The following is a 24,192-nucleotide window of genomic DNA, read 5'->3' as shown; positions in this document are numbered from 1 at the left end:
AAAGCATAAAGAATTTGAACCCGTGCACATTTTAATTTGATATTTGTTACTCGTTAATTATAGATTTTTAGAAATTTAGATATCTAAATCAGTGGATCTGTCCCTGAAAGGGTAAAATCATATAATTAAAAGAAAGCACAGATGCTTTGACCAATTTGATGTAAGTGTGGCGCTAATTAAAAATGTGAAATAATTATCCCTGCAAATATGTTCTAATTAATTCCATGATAACATTTGAAATGGCTTGATATGAAGAAGCACTTGTTATGTTTATGAATTAATGAATTCTTATGCATATGTGCATCAGATTTAGCTGAACCTTTCTTACTGTTTGATACATTAGATTTATTATCCATTGCAACAGCATATATATATATATATATATATATATATATATATATATATATATATATATATATATATAGTTGCACTTCTACACTTCTGCTGTGGCCTCTTGCCCAAAACAAATTCTGAATTTTGTTTGGTCTTGTTGGTTTTCATCAAATCATCAAATTGATTGTGTTCAGCAGCAAACCTACTGACTTCGGGACAATGTGTCTAGAAGTGGAAAAATATGATTTCCGTGTTCAGTATTAATTCCCGCAGCACAATTTTAGAAGACAATAGCTAACTGCTGTACAATGTCATAGCTGACTTGCTGTAAGGAAATGTTGCGAGACCTTCTCTTGCAACAAGCAGCACCTCAGCGCCCAGCAGCTGTCTACATCTTGCAAGGCACTCATCTAAATTTAGAATAAGAGGGGATTCACTCAGCTGTAAGGAATCTCTCAGTTCAAACGGAAACACCCTCACGTCATCTATCCGGACTATCCTGTAATGTCAGTCATTCATCTGCTTCTTACTGGAAAAATGACAAAAGGATACTGTATTCACGATAAACAGGTCAGAATAAAAAAAAAATGAATCTAAAAATTTATTTTCTGACTAAAATAGCATGATTTAGCTCTTGATGAGTTGAGTCTTAACAAATCATAGGTATTTGCTCTTCCTGGTGAGACAGTCTGATTGATTTAAAGGCTATTTGTGATGAAGCAATCCACTCTCTGAGGTGTACGGATGGAGAGATAATGAAAATGACCCGTTGAAATGAAGTCTAATTTTTCATAAAAAAAATTCTGTAAAAAAAAAGGAACTTTAAGATCATTAAATAAGACAAGTTAATTTGTATATATACCCATTTTGCCATTGAAAAAGCCAAAGCATCAATGTTTGTGTCAACAAGCAATACACAGAATGGAACACACACACACCTAAAATAATTACAAGTGTGTTGATACTATCAGTTACTTTCGCTAACAAACAGTGGCACATAACACATCTGTTTAAGAGTATCAGAGCATACAAAACGTCTTTTTTTTTTTACATTTACATTATCACTTGAATATTTAAAGTCTAATTTGTATTTCAACAAAAGAGCCAGTTATAAGCAGTCCATTCAATTCTGCCATTGACAGACAGACTTTAACAGCAGCTACAGTAACAATGAAAATGAAAATGAATGGTCTTCAGTTCTCTGATTCATTTAATGCAGAATGCATTCATTAGACATTTGTGGTGTCTCTGCCAGATTTTAATCTTTGTATTAATGTTCTCTCTAATAGTTTTCCAGTAAGTAGAATGTACTGTTAATCAATAACTGAAAACATAAATCAATAATCACAGTTGATTCCTGAAAATAGAATTTTCTACTAGTAACCAGAAACAGCGTTCTGCATATCCCCATAAATGTCATGACTACCCATGTGCAATAATTAGTTATAGTCAAAGCAATTATAAAGAGAGTTAATTCAACATGCCTCATTTGAGAACAATGCAACATAATGAACTCTGCTTTGAGTCTCAAGGATGCAAGTGGTTCTGGTTTAACATGGACAAATACGTCCTTTTACATTTGTTTCTTTTTTTTCTTTTTTTCTTTTGAAGATTTAGAGTAGTTGTGGAACTACAGATGCTTAAAAACAATGTTTATGCATTGTTGGCTACTTGTGATGAAGCAATCCACTTTCTGAGGTGTACGGATGAAGAGATAATGAAGGTGACCTGTTGAAATTAAGTAAAATCTTTCATCATAATTTTTCATATTTTGAGATTATATATATATATATATATATATATATATATATATAGTGACGAGTGGGGCGGGGCCGAGGGACGTGGGAACAAGGAGTGAGGCCAGTGGAATGATTGGGAAATCAGCGACATCTGCGACCCACCGCCGGTCTCGAGTCCCACGTAGGAGATGGAAGGATATAAAATATAGCCCAGCCCTGGTCCTCTCTCGTCCTACACTGTCGTCGCTCCAGTTTTATATCCTTCCATCTCCTCTGTGGGACTCGAGACCGGCGGTGGGTCGCAGATGTCACTGATTTCCCAATCATTCCACCGGCCTCACTCCTTGTTCCCACGTCCCTCGGCCCAGTGGCGTAGCCAGGGGAGGGGCCATGGGGGCACTGGCCCCTCCTGAAAACTGATTGGCCCCCCCTTGTGCCCCCACCCTTCTACTTGTCTGTCACTCACAAATTCAAATTATAATCTTTCAGTTTAGTAAATAACTCATGATTGCGTCGCGATGCTTCTCAACGAGGACCAAGAATAGCGAGCTGCTGTTTTCCAACGAAAAAAGCACCTATTTTAAATAGCTTATGTTTTTTGATTAGCGAGTTGTTGCAGTGCAAGAAGTGTTTGGTACTAACGTTAACGTCTTTCGGTGTTAGACAGACCAGGTTCGATGACGATGTTATCTCCTAGAGCAGACCAAGATGCTAATCGTTATATTTACTATGCTCCTCTGATGCTGAATGTAAAAGGGGTTTACTGCGTTACGATTTACTTTTTTTTTTTTTCGGCCGAACGCGCCGATATGGGCAACAACGCAATTTAAAGCAATGGTTTAAAAAAAAAACTATAGCTAATAGCAATTCAATAAAGTCATTATTGAATCATGCAGTCGATTAGCGACTTTTTTCACTCAAGTGATGTGATGAAACAAATCGTGTAATGTTTATCTAACGCTCCACACTTGAGACTTTTTTTTAAAAGTCTATATGGGTGAGACACATGCAAAAACATCGTTTTTTTTACTGGTCAATTTTGAGATTTGGGGCTGTTTGTCTTCAGTAACATGTCTTCTTTCAGACTTGTGGTGAAAAAAAGTCCAAAATACACATATAGGTTTTTATTTTTCTACACCTTTAGTCTATTTGCGTCTGTAGATTCCTAATAAATTCAGTTGGCGTTCTAAATCACCATGGTGCTCCGCGATTGCTGTCTGCACCCTGGAAAGCTCTCTCTCTAGCTCTCTCTCCCTCCCTTCACAGAAGTTATTGACAAAACGTCATTTGATGACACCCAGAAACATTCACATAAAAATCATACATAATTATTTAATGCATGATTAAATAGCAAAATAAATAACTAATACTAAAATAACACTGGAGTAATTAAGTTATTCTAAACTGTTTTATAGGATCCACATATTTTACATGTTAAATTAAAGCTACCTTTTTGAACAAGTAGCTTTCTAACAAAGTATGGATATATGATATTTTTAAATCAATATGCTCAAGATTAATTAGCCTTGACATAAGTTGATTTTGTTTATTCATCAATGCAAATTTACTGCAACTGCTGCTATGCAAATTGAATGGGATGTGGATAATATTTATTTCTATGAATTATTAATGTTATTCTGCATTTATATTAATAAGGCTATTATATATATATTATATAAGGCTATTATAAATAAACTATATTATTATTATTTGTGAGTTGTACACTATTCATACATTGGATTATTTTATTTATTACAGTTTTACTTTCACTTTTGTAAAGTGAAAAGTTAATACAAATTGTATTTGATTTTTTTTTTTTTTATACCTGCTATTAAAATATAATAGGCTATCACTGTTTATTACTGATTTTAAAGGTTACTGAACTCTTGAAATGATTTGGATATACAGTTCAAACAACACAAGATTGGCCCCTCTGTATTAATCGTGGCCCCTCTTGTGCCCCCCAGTTGAAAAAATCCTAGAATCGCCCCTGTATATATATATATATATATATATATATATATATATATATATATATATATATATATATATATATATATATATATATATATATATATAAATAATATAATGAAATTATCATAAAACATATTTTATCAATATCTTTATCTTAACAAAATATTTTAAGCAATATTTCAAGAGCAAGTTAATTTGTATATTTTAATTTTAAAAAAGTACATATTTTACCCATTTTCCCATTGAAAAAGCCAAATCACAATGTTTGAATCATCAAGCAATACACAGAATAGAACAGAGTGAGTAGAGTGGGAACAGCAATTAGTTCATTTCAGTGATCAATCAGTTTTTCCAGTTGTGGAACTACATTTTTTTTTTTTTTTTTTTGAAGATTTAGAGTAGTGGTGGAACTACAGATGCTTAAAAACTTAAACATGTTTATGCAATGTTGGGAACTCACTACAGATCAAATCATCTGTGATTTCATTACATCAATAAGTTTAGTCACATGATAAAACACAATATCCAATGAGCTTTAATGGTATGGTCATGTTAAGTGACTGTATTGCTTCAGAAGAATTTTATTCAACTGCTGCAATTGGAATAATTATGCCCAATACCATAAAGTGACCTTTAACAGTCTAAGTAATGGTCAGTCAAATACATAAACATTCATTATTAATGTTATTCAGTCTACAACAACTCCGTAATAATTATTTGTATTATACTATTTAATAGTCTAATATTATAATTATATTATAAAATAATATTTATTTTTATTAAATTGTATGTGTTAATATATTGTTATTTTAATAGCGCATTTATACTATTTAACGTCATCCGTGATATAATATCATTGTATTACATCATATATTACATCATATTGTAACATTATAAACAATGGTATTTTATTAGCGATTTAATAATGATTATATTAATTAACAGTAGATATTGAATAGGCCTAATAATAATTATTATTATAATTATTGTTATTATTATTTTTATTACAACAAAAAAATAATAATAAGCGTTTGAATTGTTGTTGTTGTTGTTGCATCCGTCACGGCATAGTCAGTGTTAAATCTGTTTTGAGAGATGAGTTACTTCACAGCGAAGAAATCTCCATTTCTCAATGGCAGCATTCCTTTGCGCATGAAGCGTCACACACACTCTCTAACACGCTGAGAACACGCGCAAACCTCTATAAGACGCTCACACTCTCATGACAACAGAGGGGACGCTGTTTCTGTTATGGACTGAGAGAAGCACTTCTTATCTCCTCGCAATCTTGCAAAACCACACATGAATTCGCTCGCGTAAAGAGGCGGGAGTGTCCAGGTATAAAAGGTCTAAAGAAAAGAAACCTCACCATAAACAGCATGAGCAGTTGCAGTTTCCCGAGTATGGCGACGATAGGAGACCCGCACTACGACACTATTCCTCCCACAAAAGTTGAGATTACAGTCTCGTGCAGGTGAGGAACGTTTACGTACCGCTCACACCTTTACGCACAGCTGCCTTTTATTAATATTCCGCGTGATGTTTTAGCGGGTCGTTTTGGAGAAGCCGCAATTACGTGTGGCATTTTGGTTATAACCTGGTTTCTTACAAAAAAATGTCATCTTTAAGTGTGTATACAAGGTATTATATGTGGATTATATATATATTTCAACAATACTTCTACTCTCGGAGTTTCTCTAGCTGTCACTTTCTTTCGCACCAAAACAAATGTTACCCTTACCGCTTCTCGCACTGGCTGTTAGTTAAATGCCTAACGTAGGTTTTGATTTGTTTTGGAATAACTGTGAGGTGCTTTTCTGAGATGGTTCAAAACTTCAAAAGTGACTTTAATTGCTTTACAGTTTGGTTAAAGATGCTGGCTTTCCATTGACTTCTATTGTTTTAAACAGCACAAATTATAATTTACATACATAATGTTTATATTAATGACATTTTCTACCCATAAATCTTAATTTGGCATGTTTATGAACCATTCTTATGTTTTTATTCAGGTTTACTATCATTTAGTAAATAGGAAATCCTGACCCACACACTTGTTGATATTATTATATAAACTTGATTTCTGTTGTTTTATATTAAAGTAATTCATTCCTATTGCCACATTGTGCTTCCAAAAACATTTTGGCACTTAGATGATTTGTTGATTGATTGATTGATTGATTGATTAAAGTTTGCACAGCCACACAGAAATATGATTGTTTGAATTGAATTTGTTTTCTTGATTCTTGAAGTAGTTTAATAATTTTTATCATCCAAAATATTTTACTGTTATGATTAATTTAGCTAATTTCAAATTCATTTTTTTATGAAGAAATCATTTATACAGTATAGGAATACCAGTGATTTGCCTTTTAAACTTACTCTGCCATGAGAAACAAGCTATTTGGAGACTGATTATTTCATAACAACAGTCTGTTGATTTTGGTTTAGCTGGAAAGTTATGGCTTTAATAAAGAAGAGGGGGGGGTTGCACTTAGAGATTGCTCAAATGAATAATTTATGTGTATAAGTTTGTGATGCATCTGGCTTCGCTTGCATAAACAAATGTAGGCAGGAGCTGTCCACTCAGCCATTGTGAAGAGATGTTGACGGTGAATTACTATGCTCCATGTCCCCTTGGGCTGGCATGCACAACAGGGAATACACACAAACACACACAAACATGCACACAATCTAGGTGCTCTTTTGCAACAGTGCACCGGGTGGGAAAGGAACAGTAGTGGTGCTATGGTTACGATCAAGTGCATTCCTCTACTCTACCACATGGTTATCATTGCAGATGAGCAGATAGAGGAGAGTGTCTATATTCATAAGATCACAGTAAGCCCCATAAAATAAAATGCAAATGAATAAGATGAATATTATTTTAAGTGTGCAGTGTTGTGGATATTTCAAAGCCGACAGGTGTGTTGTGAAGTATTCATGTTGTCTAAGTTTTTGTTTGTTTGTTTGTTTTTAGCTGATAATTAAGTTTCAGTATGACCAGAGTTCAATTTTCAGCAGGAGCATTTTCTAGAATTATCTAAGCTGGAAGCGCATATTGGGTGTTAGGTCACTGTAATCACACATACAAATCAACGGATGGCTAGAGAATCCAAGCCGGAGGGTTTACGCAGGTTAAATATAATCTGTTTTAAAGGGTTTCATATATAGATGATTTAGAAACCTGCAGATTTATATGTGTTGTTTGATTGGACACTTGCTTAGTTTTTATTTATTTATTTATTTATTCATTTATTACGTTTTTGTTTGTTTGTTTACTCATTTATCACTTGTTTGTTCACCTGTTTATTGTTTGCTCGTTTATAATTAATAAAACTTAACAGTCACTAGCAGTGGTTCCTCTTTCCAATGGAATCACTCACCCAACTCAGAAACTGTTTATCAAAAGGTGACCACATAAACCACATAAATGCACATTTCCCACTGCTTATGGCTCTATCAAAGCCAGTGTGGGCTGTCACAGAGAGATAAGAATCCCATTTGGACTCTGATGAGTACTGATTGGTACTGTAAACAACTTCACTGCCCCAGCAGGGTGATTCCTATATTAAATTGTTTCCTGTTTGAGTTGATATGTTACTTTTTGGTCAAAAAGGTGTACCCTCAAGACTTTATAATATTCTGGTCTCTAGATATGGTTTGTGGCAAAAACTGTAAATCTGTTGTCTTATAAAAGTAATTACTTCAACTTCAACATGACAGAAACTCTTTTAAATGTAAAATGTAACTGAAAATGGAACACTAGCATGTCTTTCCCTTTACGCAGAATCTCATAAAATGGCACTGAATTTCAATATTTACTATCTTGATCCAGCCTTATGCAGGTAACTAAAAATCAACTGCCCTGTTTGCAACAAAAAATGATTCAGGTAATCTCATCACAAATTGATTAAGAAACTTTAATTTTACATATTTAAGTAGATTTAACACACTAAAATGTATTATTGACTAAATGATCATCAATTGTGTGTGTGTGTTTTTTTTTTTTTTTTTTTTTTTTACTGGACCAAAAGAAAAAAAAATCAGTTACAATAAGACATAATGGACCCACTGTGTGTTTTTTTTTTTTTACGTTTTATAGTATATTATTATACTAAATTATTACATTGTAGTTAATTACAACAATGCATTTATTTAGGTACACTGTATCAAATGTTTATTTGTAATGTAGAACATAGTAGTTATAAAAAAAGTAACATAATATAAACTGCAACTAAGAAATACATTGTTATTTCCTTCTATGTTGATGTTTAAGCAGAAGCAGAAACATGCTGGGGCGTGAGTCTGTTATAGGAAAATTTGGAAGTCTTGCATGCAAAATTATCAGAGCTTTTTATAAGAGCTCTGGCAATGTGCAACATTCATCTCCATAAATTCAGCCAGCAAGTTACACTTTACAGAAATAAGGAGCGTGTTGTGCAATCCTTTATTAATTTAGTCTTATTGTTTAACAGTTTTACAGTGGGGACCTGGCCCTTTTGGTACATCAGAAAACCTGGAATTGAAAAAATGGTGTACTATACCTGGAACATTCCTTTAAGAGCACTATAAGAAGTTTCTCTTTTACATTTAGGGAGGACTGATCCAACCTGAAACACCACTTTTAGCCAGGACTGGTCTCATAGAATCATCTTTTACTGCAATGATCTTGCATCAATTAGATCTTAAACCTATGAATTATATATATATATATATATTATTCTGTGGAAGTGAATTACTTTGTTGTACAGGAGACACCAGAACGGTTTTATTAACCAGATCAACTGAATCATTGAAAAGATCTGACTTACAAATCGTTTCAACTTCTCTCATTAACTCTCATGAACATCATGTGACATCACCCACTATTTGTCCCTAGACAATAATGAGGGAAATTAAAAACTTCTTGGAATTGTATGAAAAATGTAAAAAAAAAAAAAAAAAAAAAAAAAAAAAAGATTGCTTCAGAAGCAAGATAAGAACAGGAAATAGGCTTGCATTCATCCAGAGGTGGCTGCTGGACTTATTAGTAGCAGAATGCATTAAAGCATGTAGAATGAATTGAGAGTAGAATTTAAATAATTGCTTGAGGGCTGTCTTGAAGTAGATTCAGGTGCTACTGTATTGTTGTAATTAATGGCTGCATATTTCCCTCTGGGTTTAATTAGGTGTGTTTTGTGTGTGTATATAAAGGATATAGTGCTGTGTTTATTTGTTTTGTTGAATAAACATTGTTTTCTCTGAATCGGCTGATGATGACCTGCCCAGGCTGACTGTGTGATTGGCCCCGACTCAAACGATCACTGGGTTTCTAGCAGCCGCTGAAGCGTTATATTCTGGTTGCTATGTGACTCATTGCATTGGTGAAGCTCTGTTGGTCTACTGCTCCCCAGGCTTGATGGGAGATTTATACCGCACTTGATGACACATTACTGTGCTGATTTGCTTTTCCTTGCAAGCCACCTGCTTTAAACCGGAAGTCACTGCTCAAATGAAAAAGGCAAACCTTGAGTAAGAGGCACATTTCTGATAAGCTAAAAAATGTTGTGGGTTAAATACAGCTTCGGCTCTGTGAGGAACCTGTGACATGTGTTGATTACTGAAAATAATCTTCCAGTTTGTAAAAAAGAATAAGAAAAAAAGAACACAGTGGAAGTCCTTAGGGCAAATTTAGCAAAGGATTTAAATGCAGAAATGTGAAGCTTCACGTTTCTTGTTCTGCTAAATAAGTGCTTAAATTATTTATTGAGTCGAAATGTTTATCATTATTATTAATTATTTGTATTTTATGTGGGACTACTTTTATGCGTGCATGTCAAATTTACATTTTCAAAATTGACTAGACAATTGTATGCAGACCATACAGCATCCAGGCATGTTTCTTAATACTAAATGCACCTTTTATTTTAAATATTCCCTTTCATGCAGTGTGTAATGCAGCTGTATCTGAATGTAAACAATTTTCAAAGTTGTAAAGCTGAAAGTGCACCATAAATAAAGTTATTGTCTCCAAAAAGAATGAATCAGCTCTGAACAGCCTAAATGAGTTGACAGTAATTTGAATCTCAATTCCTTGACAGCTACACATCACAGGGTAACATATTTGCATAATCAGCTTGCATAAACAAATTGACCTTCCCTTAAACACTGTAGCTTGTTTGTGTGGTTAACATCATGTTGAGAAGACACTGTGTCCTACGCTCTGAAAGCAAATTCGTTTTATTTTCACTTCTGCAAAGAATCAGTGGTTGAAATTCATTTTTTCCCAATGTACCACAGCAATACAACAGTCTTTTCTGTGTTCCCATCATTTTACTGATGACTGCTTATCTAATCTTGGGGAGTCCAAAGCGAGATAGATTCACAAAACACTTGCTCTTGAAAGATGACTCAGTATTCACTGAATTTTTACCTGTAAATATGATAAATTATAGATATTTATATTTTCTATCGAGTGTTCAAAATTTAGAACTATGGCAATTCGTATCATTTCAGATATACACAGTGGGCCAACTGACTAAAGTAGGCTCACGGAAAGGAGGGGTTTAAAGAGACTGAATCTTAGAACTGATTTGAACAAATCTTTGAAAAATGAGGTGATATTTAATTGACCTTTAATTTAATTTACCTTGCGTGGTTGTAAATCCTTTGTAGGTGATTCTCAACACAATATTAGTAACATTTATAATGGCATAATAGGGTAAGTTAAGGAGCGCTAACAGAGAAAACGTCCTTGAATTTAAAATACAAATAAATGGAAAAGTCTTGATTTTAAAGGTTAAATCATGCACTGTAGTACTTCAGGCATTCTAGCATGCCATTACTCCAATTGATACCCTTAGTATACAAAAACTAAAGCTCATTTGTTTATCCATTGTTACAACATGTTTGTCATAACGATTTGCCAAAAGTTGGCTAATTGTCTTGCTGCTGACTGCTACGCAAATTAACATAAAGTTTGCTGTGAATAAACAGGTTTGCAAGATACGTTACTCTAATTCATGTTGGAGAAGTTTGGTACATTAAAGTGCTTTAAAATGAAATAGTTAAGGAATAATGTGTGTTTGTTTCATCAAAATCAACATTTAAAAAGCTCCCTTGTCTTTTTCTGAAATGCTAAATTGTTGCTGAATGTGAAACAATGGTGACTAAATTACGTATAGACCAGAATGCTCTGAGCTGATCTCACAGTGGTATTTTTGGCACTATGATCTGTCACGACAGCAGGAAGCCGCTCCATTGACCTTTAAGGCCATAAAGATCACATAATGGGTTGTACTGAGGAAAATGAAAAGTTTGTCTGAGTGTATTGAGCAGTGACAAGATGCCCGCTGAGCTAGAGCTCAAAACGCTCTATAAGGAAGACTCAGGCAGACTGTACAGCAGAGAACAGAACACTGCAGGCTCAACCACTGACAGTATTTAATCAATGTACGTTTTCCTCATTGGATAAGAACAGTTTGAAGCCTACAGTTTACTTGTACTGCAAGACTTGTATACTTAAAGCAGAAAACAGAATCTAGTTTGGATTTGAACACTTATGCAACTTTTAAATGCAGAGTGCATGATGGGAGAGATTACTGATCCAAAATACACCCAGACCCCAGAAAGTTAAATGTGTACTGTGTACTTTTTTCATAATTTATGGAATTAACTAAAAATAAAAAAAATAAAAAAAACAGATTAAGCCTTTCTTGGCCTACTTCCTGGAATGGAGGAGGACAGAATGCCTGAAATACTATGGGTCCTGGCAAAGAAGTTGGCACCTTAGGGACATACCTGACCTTCAGGTAAGGGAATGTCCTAACCATGCCTGGAGCAAATTCCAGAAAGTGCCTGAAGATCCCGATCCTTTTAAGTGAGGAAATAGCGAGGAGAAAAATTGTCTTGAGCGTGAGAAACTTGACTGTAACTTCTTCAATGGGTTCAAGGGGACATTGCACAAGCCCTCCATAACCACTGCCAGGTCCCATGAATGCACCTTAGTGTGCTGTACTGGCCTCAGCATTAGGGGGCCATGGAGGAAACGAGTGAAAAGCGGGTGTCTTAGGGGGCCATGGAGGAAACGAGTGAAAAGTGGGTGTCTTACCAATGATTGACAACCCAGAAATGAATGGTAAGTAGCTAAGGCTGCCACTATTACCTTCAGAGTGGAGGGAGATAACCCTGCGGGGAATCACCCATGCAAAAACTCCAAAACTGTACCAAAGCTTCCACTTCAAGGTCTACCATTTCCTTGTGGCGGGAGCTCTGGACTGGAGTATATAGTCTGAACAACCTTAGTTGAGAGACTAGATGCTAGGAGCTGTGTACCCTCAGGGGCCATGCCCACAGCCTGAGAGAGGAAGTCCCTTGTGATCAGAATCTCCAGCAGAGAGCCGTCGAGGAGGGACACCAGTTTCGAGAAACATACTCGGGCCAGCCAGAACGGGGCTACAAGCAGCAGACGGAACACATCCCGGCATACTCTCTCAAGAACTCCTTGAAGCAGACCAATCAGGGGAAAAGCATTCAAATGAAGCCTCGGCCACATCTGTACCATGGCATCCAGCCCAAGTGGAGCTGAATGCGTGAGGGAGAACCAGAGCAGACAATGTGTCGTTTCGTGCGATGCAAATAGATCCACTTCCGCTTGGCCAAGCTCCCTCCAAAGGATCTCCATCCCCCTGGCCTCAGCCCCTGCCTCGACAGGATGTCTGCCCCCTGATTGAGATACCCAGGGATGTATACTGCTTTAAGTGAGAGGAGCTTCCCCTGAGCCCATAGAAGGATCTGGCGCACCAGCATGTACAAAGGGATGGCCGCAGAACCCCCTGCCAATTGATGTAGGAGACCACTGATGTGTTGTCTGTGCAGACAAGCACATGATGTCTCCACAGGTCTCTAAGGAAGTTTCTCAGAGCTTCAAACATAGCCAGTATCTCCAGGCAGTTTATGTGCTATGTGAGTTGACGGCCTTCCCACAGACTCTGGGCAGAGCGACCACTCATGATTGTCTCCCAGCCCTTGAGAGAGGCATCTGTCGTTAGCATTACATGACGAAAAGGAGCCCCTAACATCGGGCCTTGAGCTCGGAACCAATGTTTTTGTTTTAAGCAATGTTATAGGGTTATCAAATCGAAAGGCCTCCTTTAGCGAATGCATGTAGAGACCCTGATCACTCTAATGATCTAATTACAGCTAATTACAGTGTCCTCAACTGCCCGCATAAGCTGCACTTACTACAAAGAGCTCTTGCCAACCCAATGGCTCTCTTCTCAAAGTCCGACTCTAGTATTGATTCCATCTGCTGCTTTCTTTCTCAGCGACAAGATCTCTCTCACATTAACTCCTTTCGACCATTTCAAGTTGCCGTTTATTGCGATATTCTGACATTTGCAAGTAGGCTAAATTAAAATGTCACTATACATTTAATAGGCATTTTTCTGCCGTATGCCAGATTTCTTGGATCATTGTCTTTATCTAATAGGCTTGTTTTATTTAATCTTTATTTGCTAGGGAAAAAGCATTGCTATAATTTTTAGGCCATAACATTATATTACAACCATAAATTACATATTACAACCTAATTGCTTAGTTGGACCAAACATGCTCCATGAGATGTCGTTCAGTGGACCCTTACCTTTCTAACTAAACCGGGATTTACAGCTGTGGATGTGTTTATGACTCGTTATTACGACGGATCTGGTATGTACAGCATTTCTGATGTTCATGTTTTTATGTTTACTGCTTACACAAATGTAGCAAATACAGTCTTTATAAGCTTTCCATTGAAAAACAGCAATCTGTTGTGGATGCTTGAGGCTTAGATCTTTATAATGATACATATTTTGTCAAGATTAAATTTGCCCCGTTTCATTTAATCTATTCATAAACACTGACACGTGCAAGTTGAGGGCCGTTCAGGATGAGGGCATTGGGGTGCTGGCTATGAGGTTAAAGTTAAGGTGATGAGTAGACTAAAGTGGGGCTCAGGTGGTTGTGCTGTGGGATGTGTTTCCCATACATTTATTTATTTGTGGAGACTCGCCATGATTTTAAAACTGATCGATTTTCAAAGAGGCTTCGCTGAATAAACACGAGTAATGTTACATCCTGCACGTTTACTACTACTAATAATAATTCCTTGCATTTATATGTTTAAATATCAAAACGAGGCACGGGTGTTTTTATATCACTATTTCTGAAGGAAGACTTGCATGTTGCATGCCTGATAACGCAGCGTTTGTGAGCATAGTTCTGCTTTGTTACTGGGGAAACTTCTATTTCTCGCGCTTAAAAGCATCTCCTGCTGGCAAATAATTAATTAGCATTTTCATTAAGTCAACCTGATTTACGCAGCAAACATATTTTGTTTGTTGTAAAATAAAATATCTACTCTAGATGGACTTGGCTGTTGTTATTCTATTTGAAAGTCTACGGAACTTAAGTTAGGGCCACAAAAGCGCAGATGCGCAGTAACGTTTGTTTATTTTGTTTCCTTTGAAACCGTCTATACAGATTGGTACATGGAATACATTTACTTTCACAATCAGTTTACACTTTATATTATCTACAGGCAACCGACATTAAAATATTTATATTAACTTAGTATTTATAAAAATGGCATCACATTGAAGTGCCAAGTATACATTTTATATTTATTTAACAACAGCATAATGCAGTTTGATTCAGATAATTGAAATGTTTACTATGCAATTTTAATTCCTTATATATAAATATGAATATGTATAGATTTGTTATACCATTTGATTATTAATATAAAAACAATATGAATAATTTCCCTTTCTCAAATCTGTTGGACAGTTTAGGTGAATCCCTTTTTGTAAAGGGAGAACGTATGTATGTTTTTTTTTTCTGTTGTATGTTTATACAAATGGTTAAAAAATATGTCTTAATAAACCTTGCTGCTATTCTTTAATATTGAGAATGATTTTTAGAACTATGTTATTTATTGTTATCCTCATAGTTATCGTCCTCGGTATGAAGAGGCCTAAAGTCTTCACACTTAATCATAACAAATTCTTGGAATTCTAAATTACACCGTAGGTGCGATAGAAGGAAGTTTTCTTAAATTACTGCACATACATTTTTTAAAATGCTAATGCTTAACAAGAATAACTGCATTGACTTCCTTAACATGTTCTTCATATAAATGGTCGAAGTGAGATAAATAAATCAAACGGGTACTAAATAAACACTCCGCAACAAAAAACTGAGATAAAAACAGCCCAAAGATTTTTTTGTCTGTTGTTTTTCTCTGAATCTGAAGCAAGTGGAGTACACTCTACAACTCCATTTAAGTCACCATCCCACTTCATGAATATTAAACAGTGCCATTGCTAATGTGCTTTGGAACAAACAGTGTGTAATTATCATAATGATCATTTCATTTATAAAAGAGGCTTGTTCTGTAACTTTGCTTACACAGGACAGATAGAATATAATCTCATGTTACAGGTATGTAATGAGACATTTCTTAATAAATATGCATGAGTAGAATGAGGTTAGACAGTTAAAGATGAAATGTTTTTTTTTTTTTTTATTATTTTTATTTATTAATTTATTTATTTTGGCACTAGCAGAACCAGTCAGAATACAAAAGTAGTTATGATTATAAACTCACGCCACTGGCTGACCCAGAATATGGATGGGCCAACTGAAATAGTTGTCTTTGCACATTATATTGGGACAGGAAGTCAACATTTACTTTCTTATTGAACATTACTTTAGTACATATTAGTTTGTTGTATTTGACTCATCATTATTTGGAAATAAATAAATGTAATATTTGATCAAAAAATAATTAATTAGCTGTAATTGAAAAAAAAAACTTTCTTTTTTTGTGTGACATCACCAGCACCACACTAACTTTTGGATGTTTTACAGTCCAGTTAAATACCAATGGGTAAATTCTGATTTTTTCAATCACAGTATGCAAAGCTAGTAATATAAGAGGTAAAACAAGGCAATCCTGACTATAAATATGCAAATGTGGCACATACTGCTGCACATCCAGTGAATGCATTTCTGAAAAGTACATTGAAAAACACAGTCAAGTCAAGTCACCTTTATTTATATAGTGCTTTAAACAAAATACATAGCACCAAAACAACTGAACAAAATTAATTAGGAAAGCAGTGTGTCAATAATGTAAAATGACAGTTAAAGGCAGTTCATCATTGAATTCAGTGATGTCATCTCAGTTCAGTTTAAATTGTGTCTGTGCATTTATTTGCAATCAAGTCAACGAAATCGCTGTAAATGAAGTGACCCCAACTAAGCAAGCCATAGGTGACAGCGGCAAGGAACCGAAACTCCATTGGTGACAGAATGGAGAAAAAAACCTTGGGAGAAACCAGGCTCAGTTGGGGGGCCAGTTCTCCTCTGACCAGACGAAACCAGCAGTTCAATTCCAGGCTGCAGCAAAGTCGGATTGTGCAGAAGAATCATCTATTTCCTGTGGTCTTGTCCCGGTGGTCATCTGAGATAACGTCTTTACAGGGGATCTTTATCTGGGGCTCTAGTTGTCCTGATCTCCACTGTCTTTCAGGGCTGTAGAGGTCCTTTGTAGGTGGTGATCCACCATCTGGTCTGGATAAATATTGGATACGGGTGACTGCAGTGACCCTCTGATCTGGATACAGATCTGGTGGCTACGGTGATCTCGGAATAAGAGAGAAACAGAGCATAGTATTAGCGTAGATGCCATTCTTCTAAAGATGTAGCAAGGACATTCGGTGTTATTGGAAGTGTTCCCGGTTCCGGTTTACCTAATTAATGCAGCGTAAAAATCGGATTTGAATATTAGAAGCATATTAGTGTGTTATGTGTAAGCCAGGTAAAATAAATGGGTCTTTAATCTAAATTTAAACTGCAAGAGTGTGTCTGCCTCCCGAACAATGTTAGTTAGGTTATTCCAGCGTTTAGGCGCCAATTAGGAAAAGGATCTGCCGCCCGCAGTTGATTTTGATATTCTAGGTATTATCAAATTGCCTGAGTTTTGAGAACGCAGCGGACGTGGAGGATTATAATATAACAAGAGCTCATTCAAATTCTGAGGTGCTAAACCATACAGCGCTTTATAAGTAATAAGCAATATTTTAAAATCTATACGATGTTTGATAGGGAGCCAGTGCAGTAGTGTTGACAGGACCGGGCTAATATAGTCATACTTCCTGGTTCTAGTAAGAACTATTCCTGCTGCATTTTGGAATAGCCGTAGTTTGTTTACTAAGTGTGCAGAACAACCACCCAATAAAGTATTACAATGTGAAAAATGCCTGGATTAACATTTCTGCATTTGATATTGAGAGCACAAGCTGTAATTTAGATATATTTTTGGGATGGAAAAATGCTGTTTTACAAATGCTAGAAACGTGGCTTTCTAAGGAAAGATTGCAATCAAATAGCACACCTAGGTTCCTAACTGATGGAAAAGAATTGACAGAGCAGCCATAAAGTCTTAGACAGTGTTCTAGGTTATTACATGCAGAGTTTTTAGGTCCTATAATTAACACCTCTGTTTTTTTTTTTTTTTTCAGAATTTAGCAGTAAGAAATTACTCGTCATCCAGTTTTTTTATATAAACTATGTCATCATCTCAATGTATCATCAGCATAACAGTGAAAGCTAACACCATGTTTCCTGATGATATCTCGTAGGGGTAACATGTAAAGCATGAAGAGTAGCGGCCCTAGTACTGAGCCTTGAGGTACTCCATACTGCTCTTGTGATCGATATGATACCTCTTCATTCGCTGCTACGAATTGATGGTGGTCATATAAGTACACAGTCACAATCATATATAAATGAATGAATGAATTAATAAATTATACATATTCAGGGTTGAATTAAGAATTCTTAATTCAACCCTGAATATGTATGATTTATTAATTCATTCATTCATTTATATATGATTGTGACTATATATATATTAGTTACCAGAGGAACTAGTTTCTGAAAGTTTTAAGTAGAGCTGTAGTCAAGTCCAGCTTTGTCGAGTCCAAGTCAAGTCCAAGTCCAGGACTAGTCGAGACCGAGTCAAGACCGAGTCCAAAGAGGTTCAAGTCCAAGTCAAGTCCAAGTCCAAAAGTTTCGAGTCCAAGTCCAAGACCGAGTCCAAATGAAAGAAAAAAGGGTCCTCTTCAAGACCACATACTTAACTACTGATAATGTTTGTTATGCAAGAGAAAGCATATCTCCTATTCTAAGAAAATCATTTTACACTATTATTTGTAATGATCAAAAAGCATGTGCAAAGTAACAACTCTGTAGGACAGGGGTATCCAAACTAGATCCTGGATGGCCAATGTCCTGAAAATTTTAGCTCCAACTAGCCTTAAAACACCTGGAAGATTAGTGTGTCTAGTAAGAGCTTGATTATGTTCAAGTGTGTATAATTAGGGTTAAAGCTAACAGGGGCGTTAAACAAGATCCTGGGCCCTATGCATAGGCGATCCTGATGGGCCCCCATGCCCCCCACCCATGAAAATATCCAGGTAAAAAATATATATTTCAGATTCATACTTTTCAAGGGCCCTCTCTTCCTTTGGGGCCCTGGTAATGAGTACTGGTTTTACCCCCAGTCCGACCCTGGGAGCTAAACTTTGATAAACAAACAAAGTTTGGAGCTGTAAGGTCAAATAATTTTTATGTACTTTATTTTTTGTTGACATTATATCTGTGGTCAAAAATGTATATGACAGATGCCATGGCATAGTGCACAGACACACGCAAAGCTCTGGATATGACAAATGCGCGCAGCAAGGCTAGAATGGATACGTTTGGCTCTACTGGACATGCGCACATAAATACAGCGACGTTTTTGTCATACTGTACTAGGGCTTGCATAGACTAGTCGAGCTCTGTCGGAAACAATCGACTACTCCAGCATGCATTAACCATAATGAATACAAAGTGTTTGCAAGTACGACGTGAATTTTAGAATTACAATATTGCGTGGAGCTGTTACTATATGACCTTATCTATGTTGCATGTAAAAATAAAATATGTAATGTAATAATTAGGGTTGTGCCTGAAGCCGAATATGGCACGGATAAAGGCTTAAAAAACGAATAACGCACAAGGAATAATTCTGCCTGAATACTCGGCTAAAGCTGACACAGTCTGGTGTTTGCTAGATAACAGGTGAGCCAGGGGATCAGCGCCAGAAGTGAATGAATGTAAACTTTGAGTGAAAAGATCGCAAATCAAACACCGCATTGTTGTCGCCTCTCTGTGCATCTCTCAGAAATCAGAGCGTTGCAAGAGTAATTTTACCTATAATAATACATCATAGCTACACGTTATATTATTTATATATATTTAAAAGGCAAATATTTAAAGTGTAGGCTACGATATGATATGAATGAATGGAATAAGCACAGCGCGCTCGCCAATCAAACAGCCGCGCTGCGCGTCTCAGTCTCTCAAAAACCAAACCAGTTCTCTTTCAATAGTAGGCTAATAATCAGCTTAGATACGGATACATTGTCTACTTGTCCTACATGTTTGCATCTTTACCTTTTGCTGGTTTGCGCGGCACACACACATCTGTTTACTGAAGTTCATTAACATTAAGACTCGCTCAAAGTGTTCTGTAATGAAAATGTGCGCATTGAATTGATTCAGTCATGTTCAGATGATCACTAAACGTTTATCATGGCATCTCTCTGCTTGCATGATAAATATTATTATAGAAATTAATAATTATTTCAGTTTAACACGACATACTTGTTCAGTGATAACTACGAAAAAATATATAAAACGTCATAACAGTCTTATCAAGTAACTGTACGATGTTGTATCCGAATGCAGATAGGAAAAAATTTGTGATTGTTACAGATACAAATACTGGCTGTTACATGAAAATGTAAATATGTAATGTCATAATTATAAAGTTTTTAAAATTTACATTTGTAATTGTTGCATGTAAGGCTATACATTAATATGCGTTTATTGATTAAAAAAACTATTTAATGTGTATTCATTTACAATAGCATGAACCACGAGTATAGCCGTGTAACTCAAGCATTTTTTATTTAAAAAATCGACTAGTAGTAATCAGTAGTCTTGCAACCCCTATACTGTACAACAATAATTAGTTTTTAGAAACACAAATGATACGTTTAAGGCTATCTAGGTGTAGACGTAAATAAAACACAATCTAACAGGTAGAAAATTAAATTAGAAACATCTAAACTTTTCAGGTCGCAGTAAGTGCAAAGCTGGTCATGCACATCCTTTCCTGGAACAATACTGAAAGCTAAGATGGAGAAACAGATGATCATAGTTGTACAAGGATACCCATTTTTTAAATGAATCTATTAGCAGAGCTACTGCAAGTGATTTTAAGTGCTGAAATTCCATTTATTCTTTGCTGAAACTTCTGCGTCATCATGGAGAGCGAGTCATGGTTGCCCAGCAACAGCAGACGTCACTGGAACGCGAGCGCAGATTACAGAGTGCTTTGGAAAAAAGGAGAGCGGCGCGCCTAGCGTTTTCCACACGTTTTCAGTCGCGACATCATGCAAATGTGGTTTTGTTTTGAAGGAGAATTTTTTTATTTTATTTTTTTGCTGTACTCGGTCGAGACCAACTAGAAGACTTGGCGAGTCCAATGGCCAAGTCTGAGACAAGTCCGAGTGCAAATTCAACGAGTCCGAGACAAGTCCGAGACGACAGAAAAATGTCTCGAGTCCGGACTCGAGTCCAAGACCGGACTCGAGTACTACAGCCCTAGTTTTAAGTGGAGTATGTTATGAGGGATTGGCTGTGTACAGGCTGTTCTGATGTTTTGTGAGTCATATCAAAAAACAAACTCTCTTGTTGGCCTCTTGATAGTAAGCAAAAGAGAGCACGTATGCAAAAAGTTTCCAGGCTCTATCAGCCCCTGTAAAATGAAATTTAGGGCAGGTTTCTTGAAAAAGGCACTGAGAATATTCAAGCAGTAGCGCTGCAGATGTTCACCTGCACTCCCTGTTCGTGCGTGTTTGCACTTGTACTACACAGATCACAAAATATCCGAGCACTTGTCAAGTTTACCAGGCCACAAAGCTCTGAATTACTTCTCATATAATAATATAATGTGAACTAACAATTCCAATGTTGTGCTCGGATTTGCATATTCTGCCTCTCATCCTCAGATGCTTCAGCATTTGGGATATTTTTTTAAGTGTTCAATCAATAATTGAGAAGTCTTTTCAGTTTGAGGTGCTCAAGTCAGGTACAGATAAAGTTAAGTGCTTATGTCGTGGGTGTGAAGGCACCTCTTTCTCGGAGTGCTTTGAATCTGCTATCCAGCTGTTATCCAGGTCACGCTACAGGAAAAGCCAAAGCTAAATAGAATCGTCTGGGATTTCACCGAGGTCTGAGGACAACCCAGCAGATGAAGGGAAAGAGAGGAGAAGCAGAAAGAGATGTTCACTTGTTCCACTGCTTTATTTGTTTTGATGTCTTTCAAATCCAGGGTCAAATCCATTTTATCCTTCTTTACTTTTGTGCTCTCCTCTTCTCTCATTTCTTCACATTTCCTTTCTTGTTGTCCCATTTCACCCTATCCTCTCATATTCTCTCTCTTTTCCTCTTCTCCTCCTCTCCTCTTATTTTCTCCTTTACTCTTGTCCTCTGTCTTCTTATTGTCACACACCTGGACTCATTTAGTGTTTTTGCCCCAGTGACCCAGTTTCTGTCTTCCGTGATTAGTTCCCAGGTGTGTCAATTATCTTCCTCATGTGTTCCATGTCCCTGTTAATTTAGTTATTCCATCCACCTGTGTTTCCCATTATCCTTTGTACTTAAGCCTTGTCCTTTCAGTTCTGTTTTGTCGGGTCTTCATTTGCCACTTGCTACTTACGTGTGTCTACCTCTGTGCTCCATGTTGGATATCCCCTGTGTTGGATATATTAAAAGCCTTATTCTGTTTATCCTCGACTCCGTATTCCTTCAGGCAGCGTAAAATCCGTGACAGAAGACCCGACCACAAAAGAGAAAGTAGAAAACTGCGTCTTTCCCTCCGTTTTGCTTTCGTTTTTTCTCAGTCTTTTTGTTTTGTAGTGTTTCTATGGATCCCCTCTATCGTCCCGAATTCCTCATCCTTCTGCTGAAGCAGGAAGGACGTTCTCTCGAGGACCATACCAGACAGTTTATTCTATTAGCTAATGCCACCAGCTACCCGGACAACGCGCTCTGCACCTTCTACAACACCAGCCTGAACTCCAAATGCAGAGCGTTGTCGTCCGAAGATGGTCCTCGAGAGGATTTCGCCGCATTCGTGGAGTGGACTCTGGCGAGAAATGGGTCGCCTCTCACCGTCTGCCCCATAGAGGACCTCGCCAGCCCCACTCCCGACCCAGAGACCAGCCAGCCACCATCACGCCGCACGGAGCCAGAGCCCACCGCAGCCGCAGAGTCCGAGCCATCCACTGACAGGGAGCCGGATCTCGAGAGCGCGACTGACCAGGTGTGTGAGCCGGCAACACTGTGCATCGTGGGAGTCCTCGTGGAGATCGAGGGCGTGGAGGAAAGCCCTGCCCACACTCCTGCGACTGAGGGTGAGCTATATGCAGTCTCTGAAAGTCATATGGAGCAAGTTCTGGATCTGATGGACTGGTCTATGGAGGTAATCCCTAATTTTCCTGTTTCCCTGCTGGTTCCGTCCAGCCCTGATTCCCCTGTATACCCTCTCAGTCTCCCACTCCTACCTCCTCCAGTCATTTCCTCTGCTCCATTTCCGCTGGTTCCGCCCAGCCCTGAGTTTTCTGTTTCTCCGCTGGTTCCGCCCAGCCCTGAGTTTTCTGTTTCTCCGCTGGTTACGCCCAGCCCTGAATCTTCTGTTTCTCCGCTGGTTACGCCCAGCCCTGAGTTTTCTGTTTCTCCGCTGGTTACGCCCAGCCCTGAGTTTTCTGTTTCTCCGCTGGTTACGCCCAGCCCTGAATTTTCTGTTTCTCCGCTGGTTACGCCCAGCCCTGAGTTTTCTGTTTCTCCGCTGGTTACGCCCAGCCCTGAGTTTCCTGTATCTCCGCTGGCTCCGCCCAGCTCTGAATCTTCTGTTTCTCCGCTGGTTCCGCCCAGCTCTGAATCTTCTGTGTCTCCGCTGGTTCCGCCCAGCTCTGAATCTTCTGTGTCTCCGCTGGTTCCGCCCAGCTCTGAATCTTCTGTGTCTCCGCTGGTTCCACCCAGCTCTGAATCTTCTGTGTCTCCGCTGGTTCCGCCCAGCTCTGAATCTTCTGTGTCTCCGCTGGTTCCGCCCAGCCCTGAATCTTCTGTGTCTCCTGTATTCCCTCCCAGCCTCCCTCTCCCGCCTCCTCCCAAACCTGCTGGTCCCTCTACTCCTCTTTCGCTGGTTCCGTCCAGTCCTGATCCTCCTGTCCTTCCTCCCATCCTTCTCCTCTCTCCTCCTCCTAGACCAGCCAGTTCCTCGCCATCCCTGCTGGTGCCAGTCAGTCCCGCAGCTCACCCTCAGTCCGCGCCATCGGGGCGCGGTGGTTCGCCGCTGGACTGCCAGTCTCCAGCTCCGCCTTGGCGTGTTAAGGCCCTGTCTCCGCCTCCAGCCTCCGAGCCCTGGACTCCTCCTCGGTCCTTCGACCCAGCGGCTCCGCCTTGGCTCTTAGCTCCCTCGTCTCCACCGTGGCCTGTCATCCCACCTGCTCCACCGGGCTCCCTCGTCCCTCCGGCTCCACCTTGGTCAGTCGTCGACCATCCGCCGCCTCGGGACTCCACTCCTCTGGTTCCACCTCGTCACTCCATCCCTCCGGCTCTGTCAGGCTCCTCCTTCCCTCCGGTTCCACCTCCATCCTCGGTCGCTCCGGCTCCACATCGGTCTGCCAGGACCCTGCCTCCGCCTTGGTCGCCTGAGCCTTCAGCTCCACCTAGGCCCTCCGGATCCTCGACGTCACCCTGGCTTGCGGCTGTGCTGCTCCATCTTGGGCTCCTCACCCACCGGTGCAGTCTCCGCCTGTCGGCCCCCTGGTGTCGTCGACCCTTCCTTCACCATGGCTCCTCCCGCCGTCGACTCCACCTTGGATCTCCGTCCTGGCTGGTCTCTGGTGGACCATCTGGCTCCTCCTGCTCCTGTCTCCTCCCTGGCTCCTCCCTCCGTCGTCTCCTCCCTGGCTCCTCCTTCTGTGGTCCCTGTCTGCTG

At 38.4% G+C, this 24,192-nt stretch overlaps 2 protein-coding genes across 2 annotated transcripts in view; one reads left to right on the top strand and one right to left on the bottom strand.

Annotated features, from left to right (window-relative positions):
- Positions 1 to 5,199: 5,199 nt before the first annotated feature.
- LOC127972627 (copine-8-like) overlaps positions 5,200 to 24,192 on the top strand; it is a 190,496-nt gene continuing 171,503 nt past the window's right edge. Inside the window, exon 1 of the mRNA XM_052576279.1 lies at positions 5,200 to 5,520. Within this exon, the coding sequence (XP_052432239.1) occupies positions 5,426 to 5,520 (95 nt within the window). The 5' untranslated portion in view covers positions 5,200 to 5,425. The remainder of the gene's footprint in view (positions 5,521 to 24,192) is intronic.
- Positions 21,846 to 24,192, bottom strand: part of LOC127972683 (uncharacterized PE-PGRS family protein PE_PGRS54-like) — a 123,200-nt gene continuing 120,853 nt past the window's right edge. The window contains exon 2 of the mRNA XM_052576379.1: positions 21,846 to 23,731. Coding sequence (XP_052432339.1) covers positions 22,629 to 23,432 — 804 coding nt within the window. The 5' untranslated portion in view covers positions 23,433 to 23,731 and the 3' untranslated portion in view covers positions 21,846 to 22,628. The remainder of the gene's footprint in view (positions 23,732 to 24,192) is intronic.

This window comes from Carassius gibelio, chromosome A4, assembly GCF_023724105.1.
Source record: "Carassius gibelio isolate Cgi1373 ecotype wild population from Czech Republic chromosome A4, carGib1.2-hapl.c, whole genome shotgun sequence".
NCBI classification, from domain to species: Eukaryota; Metazoa; Chordata; class Actinopteri; order Cypriniformes; family Cyprinidae; genus Carassius; species Carassius gibelio.
This window is presented reverse-complemented; position numbering and strand designations above follow the sequence as displayed.